Source organism: Anguilla rostrata, chromosome 5 (genome assembly GCF_018555375.3).
Source record: "Anguilla rostrata isolate EN2019 chromosome 5, ASM1855537v3, whole genome shotgun sequence".
NCBI classification, from domain to species: Eukaryota; Metazoa; Chordata; class Actinopteri; order Anguilliformes; family Anguillidae; genus Anguilla; species Anguilla rostrata.
In genome coordinates, this window is record NC_057937.1 from 46829975 (window position 1) to 46840652 (window position 10678).

General features: G+C 40.2%; 1 protein-coding gene across 3 annotated transcripts in view; it reads right to left on the reverse strand.

The window, feature by feature from the left end:
* The window catches only part of pcsk6 (proprotein convertase subtilisin/kexin type 6), a 38379-nt gene extending 29853 nt beyond the window's left edge, over positions 1-8526 (reverse strand). Inside the window, exons 1-6 of one of the 3 annotated variants that reach the window (XM_064336639.1) lie at positions 8306-8524; positions 7994-8104; positions 5788-5892; positions 4124-4234; positions 1714-1857; positions 1268-1344 (exon numbers count right to left, since the gene is read on the reverse strand). In XM_064336639.1, coding sequence (XP_064192709.1) covers positions 1268-1344; positions 1714-1857; positions 4124-4234; positions 5788-5799 — 344 coding nt within the window. In that variant the 5' untranslated portion in view covers positions 5800-5892; positions 7994-8104; positions 8306-8524. Of the gene's footprint in view, positions 1-1267; positions 1345-1713; positions 1858-4123; positions 4235-5787; positions 5893-7993 lie in introns of all 3 variants that reach the window. The other 2 variants (XR_010330170.1, XM_064336638.1) reach the window with 2 other exon arrangements.
* Between the last annotated feature and the right edge of the window lie 2152 nt (positions 8527-10678).

Consider the following 10678-nt stretch of genomic DNA (forward strand, 5'->3'; position numbering starts at 1 on the left):
ACAGAAATAGAAAGTCAACTGTAAAGAAGTAAAACGGGCTTTAAGTGGAAAAAAGTGGAAGGAAAGCATGAACAGTAGACGAAGATGATTACAGTGAACATGCCTCAGTTTTCAAGAAGGCCCCAGACCACCTCCTACCCCCCTCCTCAGAGCTAGCTCCACACAGGGACCAACAACATATCCCTTTCAAAACGAATGTGCCCCCAAATGCGAATCACACCACAGAATACAAAGCATTCCAGCAGAACTGTCCCATTAACATTGTGCTAATGAACAGAATTGGGACAGGGAATGGGACTGAATATCAAGCTCACTCTGCTAACCCCAGGCCAGGTGAATGAGAAGGAACCCTTCGCCACCGTGCATCTCCCCGGGCTGGTTTAACAAACTCAAATTGAGCACTTCCTTTTTAATGGATTTGGTTTTTTCCCCTCTAGTTCCTGCCCTGTCCTTTCCACCAAAGGGAAATTATGCTGCTTCAACTTCAACCTTCAAAAAAATTAATTAGATCCTTTTGCATAATTGTTCGGCTCAAACAATCAAAACGGGAAATAGAAAAATACTGCTTTGAATATTGTGCTCCGTAGGCATAACCTGAATACATTGGAGGAATCCAATGCAGTAAATGTGACTGAAGATTACTGTGATTCATCAGAACAGACTTCTCCATACGAACTCACTTGCAGCCTTTGAAACTGTTTTCATTCTTCAGTAAAGTAGTGCTATAAAACACAAGCTCTGTATTGGCTCTTTGTATTCCAATCTGAGGTAATGTACACGACTACCAATTCACATTTTTTATTTTATTTTACTTGTTAAGCAAGTAAACCAGCATACTTAGTGTTTTAATACAATACAATAGCCACAGGTAATCTTATTTCACATTAAATACAAAACAAAAATCTAAATTTAAATAGGCTACACTCACACTTTTAAGAAAATGCAGCAAATGAATAGAGTGGTAAAAGATGGATGTCTTTTTCTTGTTACAACTTAAATATCCACAACAAAAGGACTGCATAGCCTCCACTGTTCCTCGGAGTTCTCATTAAACAAGCTTATGGGCCTGGAGAGGAAGGAAGGATATGGAATGGAGCACAGAGACCAGACGATCACACACCCTTATCCCCACACGCAAGCAGCCCAGATCTTTAATTAAAGCAATGTATAAAACAAGAGCATCCTGTCCAATCACTGAAGCATTTGGTGCTTGGGCTGAAGATGTGACAAAAAGTGAACTGCTAAACGCCATCTTGGGGAGCCTTACTTGTTTTCATTGCTGGAGTCATATCGTGGAGTGGGATCGTGGTCATTCCCGTTGACATCATAGCTTGCAAGCTGATCCTAGGAATGGAAAAAAAAAAAAGAAATAGCAAAAAAAAGAAGAAGAAGAAGAAGAAAGAAAACAATTCATCACCGTAAATTGAAAAAGACAGTCAGACCTCAACTTTCTTCACCTTTCAGTCATATCTCATCCGCTGTGTGTTATTAGGAAACAAGCAATAAATTAGAAGCTGCCCCTGGCCATAACTTAAGCCTGTAATCCAAACTGTCTCGTGGAGAAATTACATTTATTTACTGCAAGGTTGTGTCCTACGATATTTGCTGTCAGAGTCAGCTCTCATAGCAGGGGCTTGGTTTGGCTTTACACTGACAGTGATCGTCAGTTCAGGCCATCGGGGGAACCTGAATAGGCGGCTTTAATAAACTCACGTAGTTCTGTGCGAGGTCAGGGTGGTTCCGCTCGATGCCGTCATCCAGGATGGTGACCACCACGTTCTTGCCCGTGTAACCCCTCTGCCAGGCTGCCAGGATGTTCATCTCCGAGCGGCAGCGGCTGCTTCTATCTCCACAGTGCTGGGGGATAACGGAGAAGGGCAGCCGTGTCATGGAAAAAAATAAAAAATACACAAAGCATATTCCAGAATATTTTCGTTCATGCCCCTGCAACCAGACAGCATAATCAGAACTGGTGAACCAAACCATGTCAAACAAGATAAGTGCATTTACAAAAAAAAAAAAAAAAAACTTATTTATTCAAAGGCATGTGGCTATGTGCTCTGAATGTCCTTGGGTGTCTCATTTCTGCATCTTGGAAAGCTAAGCCAGCTGCGAACTAACCAATGCTCTCACTGGATTGCCAAGAAATTAAATTGTTTTCACCTGTGAAAGGAAGGTGGAATTGCTTTGGGAGGTTTTGGGTTTATAGATGGAGTCCCTCTTTGGATTAAATGATTTACCCATCCCCCATTAAAACAGTTAAGAAACTCCATGTGGCCTACAGCCGGTAGGAAGTACCATATGCCTTCTGTTTTTGTTGTCACCAGCACAAAGCCATGTGAGTCAACTTCCTGGAAATACATTTTTTCCTAACAATAAAAATTGCTTATATAAACAGGGTTACATGAAGTGTGCTATAATGGTTAGGGAACTGGGCTTATGACTAACAGTTTGCAGGTTCAGTTGCCGAGTAGAACATTGTACCCTTGAACAAGGTACTTAACCTGAACTAATTCAGTTCATATCCAGCTGAATAAATAAATACTATGTAAAAATGTAAAAGCTGTGTAAGCCTCCCTGGATAAGAGCATCTGCTAAATGTTTGTAATGTAATGTAATATAAAATATGCAGCTTCCCAAAACCACTGGAGAAATCGTAGGTATTCCGCTGCTTCTTTCTCCAATTTTAGGAATGCCAAATGAACTGACAGAAAATATGAAAATTCAGTTCATTTTCTTGGAAGGCACATGGCTGCACAGCCAAAGATCACAGTTGGTGTTAGTAAGCAGGCCAGGGATTGGAGGATGAAGCACTATGAACATGTTAGGGGGAGGGGGACGTATGTGTCAGTCACTAGGGATACATGCTCACTGGGGAAACACAGAGGAGATTACAGCTGCTGGTCACAGTTTGAGGCTTGCTTTCCATCTCTGAACAAAAACAACAACTGTGACTAAACAGCATGTTGGCACAAGTGGTTATCTACATCCCTTCATGAGTTTAGACATTTAAGGATGAGATTTACAGCTCAAGGAGACATTGATCTACATCACTGCAGCATGCATCCAGGAAACATCCTGGTCTTCTGAACCAGGAACTACTTTTCTAAGTGCAGTATAAGGCCTTGCTCAGGTGAAATTCATTCACACCATAGCACTGAATAAACTTGCAGACTTCTCCAGATTTCTCAAATGCTTGCGGGAGTACTTTCCCCCCCCCCCATTCACCACTCACATTCCTCCATTTTCTGTCTCTGCAACACAGTGCAGCTTGCCTGAACCCAACCTGTATACATAACTATATTAACAGGGCAGGAATAAAGGTCTGAATAAAATATATAATACATAAAATACAATATATATGTTAATAAAGTACATATTATTGTGACACACAACTGTTTCCTCCAGAATGGAAAACTCACACAATTCCTTCTATAAATCCTTAGCCAGTAAGTCATTTGTCATTTTATTTTAGTAAATAATTTCTCCCCCAAAGGGTGGTGTGTGTGTCTGTGTGTGTGCACGCATGTGTGCGTGTGTGTGTGTTTGGGGAGGGGGCTTAGCATGTTAATACACCCAGCCATGGATTTCTAGGGCTTTTACCGCTCACATAAAGACCAATGCAGAGAGAACAATTTCACACATGAGTTATTATATTTTCAAAAAATATCTTATCACACACTCATTTAAAAATCTGTCAGCAGGTATATTCGCAAAGGAGCAACTTTTATTAAATACGTGCGCACTGACAGCTGAGGCGCTTCAAACAGACCGCCAACGCAGTCATGACTTTTGCACACACAACTTCCGTTTACTCAGCTGACAGATAAAGATAGAGTCCATATCGCAAAGAAGAAGAGACAGTTGTTTGTCCATCTTACAGTAACTGCACTGCACCAGCACCACATTTTCCAGCATTTCTGGGGGCAAACCATCCTTGTAACGGAAGGGGGGGGGTCTGGATAGTGGGCTAAACACCTGTGCATTTTCAATTTTCGATTAAGGACTTCAAATCAGCATCTAAATGCATGTCATAGTGAAACTGCACTCGTGAAGGCGGACTGAGACCAAATGGCAAAGATAAATCAAATCCTGAGAAAGAGAGAGAGAGTCGTTCACTTACAATGTACCACATGCCCGACCACTTCGGATCATTGAAATGCACAAAGTTGAGGTCATTCCTGGTATGTCTCTTCACCCGTGCTTTCACCACCTGCTGCTGAACCCAGTCAACCTGTAGGGTTTTCACAAAAAACTGGTGACCCAAAACATTCCCCCTTACCTTCTGGTCTTTTTACCACGTTGCTGGCAGAGGTCAGTTACTTTAAGGTTTAATTATTTAATTGGAAAGTGGGAGTCCAGAAGCATGGATGCGATACTGGTTAGAAACGTAATGTGACGTTACTTCAAATTACCATAAATGTCTTTGATAACAGACATTTAACAATGCCTACACCATTCTTTAGAGATAACACACTATGTGAGTAGACGGGGTTTATCTTACGGTGCACATTGAACAAAACAGCCTAAGACATCTCATTTAACAGACACCATTTGATATATTCGCATATTCCCCATGTCCCACTTGCCTTGTTAGATACAATTTGAAAAGTCCTATTAAACGGATTTATCAGTGCCTGTAAATAAAGAACAATGCTCATTTTCCTATCTGTAAAAGTTATCCAGGCATAAAAAGGAAGTAAAAAAATGCCCAGGGAGAGAATTTAATTGTAGATCACTACAAATTACTATTCTGAAGCCTTCTATATATTCTGGAGGTGCTCAGAGTGCAGTTCCACACTCATCTTGCATTGCTCAAGGGATGTGGATGTACCAGAGCAGATTAATAATTGACAACATGAATTCCTCTGCCATTAGCTTTCAAAGCCTCTTTACAGTCTTTTAAGTTTTTTTCCCCCAAACCCCAAAATAAACCTAATTTCTCTTCAGTAGGTTTCCTTTCTTATTTGGGCTTCCACGTACAGGCCATACAGGTATCAAGGCACTTGGGACAAAACCCTCTGAAAATCTATTGCATGGTTCCAAAGCACATACACTCTGTCTACGTGACGAATGGTCAAGCTTGGACAAAAGGAAGCTCCTCATATTGTATGGAGCCAAACAGAGGCTGGTGCCGCGCTGATCAGTTTTGTGGCAAAAGCAGAAAATAACGCCGAGCACAGCAGGTGAATCAACAGTGTCATGACACCGATAAAGGATGTTATTGAGGGATTTTCCCACTCCACCATTTGTACACGCCTTGGGACACGATAAAAATCAGTGTGGCTAACCCTCTGAGGGGTCAGGTCCTGTTTTTTATTTGGACTGATATCCAAGCTGTCTGACACAGATAATCTTAATAAAAAGGCCAGGCTACTGGCCAAGGAAGCAGCTTTACGGTCTTAAACATGCTGCTTTCTTCAGACAATATGGAAATAGCCCATGCAATATTAATGCACCAAAGCTCTGCCTTTAGAACCTAGACTGGTCCTCACTACCACACAACATGCATGAGAGATAAGGAGAAATCTGTAATCTCACTCTTGCTTTTCGAATAAATTTCCAAATGCACGCAAGATATTTCCAGTAATGATGATTCATCTGATCGTTTTATTGCAGAACATCCAACTGAGGGCTGAAACTATTCAATGGAAGTTCATTGTGATTTTGCAACCTGCACAATGTGGTATACCTCACCAGACAGACAAACAAAGTATTTCACTCAATGAAGCAGGAATAAAACGATTATTTACATGTGGTAAACTAATCAGAGCGCCAGACTAATACCTTTGGATCCATGTGGATGAAGCTGTGAGTTCCCCTCGTAGAGAAGGCAGATCTTCTCACAACTTTGCTGTGATGAAAATGGTAGTGATCCTCCAAGCTTCCAATCTGAGTAACAAAAAAACAGACCATAAGTCACACAAAAAGACCCACTAGGGCAGCATTTGAACAATTAAAAAGTGAAAACTGGTGTAATGGTTCTTTGAACAGGGATGTTAACCAGCTATGAGGAAGCAAAATGGAATAAGCAGCCTTTTCTTCTGTGAAAAGCCTGAAATCAAAAACGACTGATGGCAACATAGACATTAGCTATTATGGATCCAAAACCAAGACTATTGATTCTCCAGGAAGTGTTATGTGAGCACCCCTCCATATCTTGTGAGGAGGGAGTGAACTACACTTAAACGTACATCCTCGGTAAGCTCAATGGTAACCGTTTGAGAATCCACAACTGACTTGCAAAATAGCATGCATATTGTGAAAGAATGTGTACTAATAAATATGCTCCTGTAAATTTTCCTTGACAAATGTACACTACGATCTGAGAACAGGTGGTTTTGGCACAGGACAAAGATTTACTGTCTCCAAATCCCTCTTTTTCTCACTTCCAGAGACTTTTAGAAGCCAAAACAGCTTTTGAATGTGTGTGTGTGTGTGTGTGTGTGTGTGCGTGCATGCGTCCATATTTCTGCCAGTCTGCATACACGTGTACTAGTGTGTGTGTGGGCATACATGAACATTACCAGGAAGACAATTGCATTATCCTGCCTAATCCCTCATTGCTTGTCAGTGAATGCATAAAGAACTTCAAGGTTCATTTGTTGATACCATCACAGGGAAATAAACAGTTTAAATTCAGATGCAAAAAACAACAGACTGCATTTGAAGTCATCAAAAATGGGCCATACATCTGTCATGACAAGAGTCCCAGAGCTCCCAGAGACATAAGTGGATTAGCTTTAGAGGTGCATGGATACAAAATACTGTATGTATTTCATTCATTATTAACATTTTTATAAAATGTAAATGTAAGCCCATAACAATTTCATGACAAATTTATCTACACATTTTTGTAATTTCTATAGAAAATTGCCTACCCCAAAACAAAGAGTTCTTTATTTGTGAGATAAAAATAAATGTATTTCTAAAATTAATGAATAAAACTACAAATCTAGTAGAATAATCTGTAGAATATCTTTCTCCAGCTTTCTTACTCATTCTCACGCACAGACAGAACTTTTTTATGAACTCCACACACAACTCTGTGGACACATGAAAATCCTCCTGACAACGCACTTGAATCAGACCAAATATGTTCTATTACCCTAATAATATCTGAGGTTGTCCAATCCTGAATATTCTAGTCCTATGTCCGCAGACGACAGTAAACTTTTTTGTCTTCCCGCGATCTCTCACGTCGTGATAAAAACCGGCATATTCATGCAATTACAAAATATAGCCTAACAATATTGTCAACATGTCAGCAAATGATAATACGATTCATCTGATTAATAACATCAAACAAGGGCTGCTTGTCAACACAACGTCATCCAGCCAGGAATGGCTGTTTTAAGAACACTTCTATCACTGTTCTGAGCTTAAAAACAAAGTCTGAATTATTAACTAGCAACGAAAAGGTTTCAAGCAAACACAAGGTTCAAAGCAAACAAAGAACATAGCCATCTTCCCACGATATAATAATACGCGGGCACGCTCCTACCGTAAACGAGTAACCTACTGTTCCGACCTATCGCAACACAAACATTGATAAATAATTATGAACAGATTTTCTTAAATAGCGTGTTAGATTCGTAAGTGTAAGTAAACGCATAATCAACGCGCACTCAGACTGGATACTCGGGCTAAATTTGTACACTTGTATGGAATACAACGGGCACTCACAGTTGCTGACGTAGGTGTATAAATTCACTAATTAATACATCCATTCTCGGATTTATAACATACCTACTGCTGTTGTTACTTTAAACACCTTGTTGATAAAAGTAATCTTATCTAAGTTATGTTAGTATAACGGGCGCGGGCTACTTTCTAACAAACAAACATCTAGTAGCCTAATCTCCTCGACAAGCCGATCAAATACGGGATTCGCAAAACATGCATTACAATACCCAAAATCATTTTGGGAATCCAAGCAGACGGTCCAAAATACTAATGCGAATGAGTCCTCTGGAAATAAATTTACTCTTACCTGCCCCAAATTAATATAGCCATATTTTGAAGCAAGTTTGTCAGCTTCCTCGCGTCCCCCAGAAATTCGCACAGCCCAGTGATTTGTATAAACGTTTTGAGAAGGTAATGTCTGGCAAAGAACAAAAGTTAAAGATAAAAAAATAAAAAACAAATCCATGTTTTCACTGAGTTTCATGGTCCTGTAATATCAAGAGTTAATGAAGATATGACACTTTGAAAATGCCAACAAAAAAAGTTCAAAAAAATAGTAATAATAAAGTGCGAAATGGTGTAGTCTACTTGAATCTACATTAAAACAACAATGTCAGACCTAGGTCGTTCCTTATTGTATCACATTGCATCATTCATTCCTAGTATCCGACCGAAGTACACAGATGAATAGATATACATTTGCACGTATAGAAAAAGTTGCAACGGAGAGTGCCTATGAGAGTCGTGCTAACGCTCCACTATATGTCACTACAGCAACCAATCGCAAGCCGCAGTACAACTCAGCCTATAGCAGCCGAACGCAGAAGGTAGAACTGTAGCTGGCGTCAGGCTCACAGAGAAGCCGATGATCAAAGAGACTGATCCTAAGCCAGTCGCACATCTTGGAGCTCCCTGTACGATCCAGAACGTGCGGTTCTCTCAGGCTAGAGTCAGATGTGAAAACTCGATACGGATTGAAACGATTGCTCGGCACCAGAGGCACGTTTGATATTGCCTAGGCTACATAACTATTTATTGATACACTGTTTGATAGAGAATAAGCATGTGCTTATTTATTAACGGTGAATATAATTTACTGTAGCCTACATTATGCACCTGACACTGATTTAAAATTCTCCTGTTCAAATAAGCATCGAGCCTGGTGTATTTTGTTAAGCATTCAGCGCATGCGAAATGCAAATCTGAATGAATCTGCAGGGAGGCGTTGATAGGATAAAATTGTCACATTTATTGTTCGCCGAAATATCCCGTAGACAGGCTTCATAATCTCCATAACCTTGAAAGCTTTTGTTGGCTGACTGGTTTGACTCCAGTAAACACAGTTCAAATGAATTTAGGCTACTACTTTATTGCCGTCACATATATAAGAAGAACACATTATGAAAACCTTACGAAAAACGTTTGTTAACTGTAACAACTTGTTCACGTTTGGCTTTTGTGTGATGTTGAACTTCAGAGTGGACCGTTTGTGTGTTTCAGTCCCAAAACAGTGGTATTCCGTATGTGCAACTCAAGTGTGTTTCAGTCTCAGAATTTTAACAAAAAGGCGACTAATATAGTCTGGCATCTTTTTCCCATGTCGCCCAAAAAAGGTATGATGTGAACAGAATTTACCCGTTGCAGTACTTTTAAACACATGGAATTAGTAGAATTTGAACAGCTGGCGTATGGCTTGTGGACTGGCATCAGAAACAGTATTGCAGTACATTCATAAGTGTGTTATGAAATTATGAATAGAATGGGAGTAACATGACCGTTCTGTTCTTGATGTTTAAATGGAAAGGATTACCAATTGCTTACACAATTAAGATTGTGTTTATTGTCAAGTGTTGCCTGTAACATGTTCCACGGTCCCAAAGGGAATTTTCTTTCTGTTAATTCTGTGGTAGTAGCTGTAGTACCTGTAATTAGCACAAGATGGCACTACAGACGACTGCAATTAGATTTTGAGACAATTGAGGGTGGGATAGAGCATTTCTGTTATATTCTCTGAACCCTCCTATTATGTTTGGGGTCAATTTGACCCAATTCAATGTTTACTCTCTCTAAAAATATGGTTACCATACTTTTTCAGCTAGATATTTCATGACTTTTCCTAACTTTATGGGGAAAACATGGCAAACATGAAATTAATTGAAAAAATTATTTTCGATGTCCTGTACGCATCAGTGTTGTTGGGGTCATTTTGACCACAAGCTCTATTGTTATATAAAACCATCATTTTGATCTTGTTTTTGTTGTGTTGGCTGAGTGCACTTTCACATTAATTTGTGTGTGTGTGTGTGAGAGAGAGAGAGAGAGAGAGGGAGAGCATGTGTGTGTGTGTGTGTGAGGAGAAAACATAGTTCCCACAAGATCTCTGATCATTCTCGCAACATGGGGGCAGGGGCAAACTTATAATAAGGGCTGCACACACAGCCCTCTAAACCATTTCTCTTTACATTTGTGCCTCAACTAAAGATTTTGAAAATGACCACCAGACAGAGGCATATATTTTCTGCCACTGAGGTTCTGTCACAGATCTTGGAGGGTGAAAGTGATTTAGATGAGGAAATGTCTGAGACTGAGGATAATGTTGAGGAGGACCCTTATTATGTGGCTTCCTCCTCTGATGATGAGAATGAAGCCTTTGAGATACCACACTCTGACCCTCCTGTTGTTTCTCAACCACCAAGAAACCCTCCTGTCATCTCTCAACCCCCAAGAAACCCCTCTGTCATCTCTCAACCACCAAGAAACCTTCCTGTCACCTCTCAACCCCCAGGAAACTCCCCTGTCATCTCTCAACCACTAAGAAACCTTCCTGTCGCTTCTCAACCACCAATAAACACTTCTGTCATCTCTCAACCCCTAAGAAACTTCCTTGTCATCTCTCAACCACTGAGAACTGACATGTTCACTTCCAAAAATGGAAAACTACTACGGTATGGATCCCCAGTTGAAAGACAGGTTAGACTTAGTGCTGCTAATG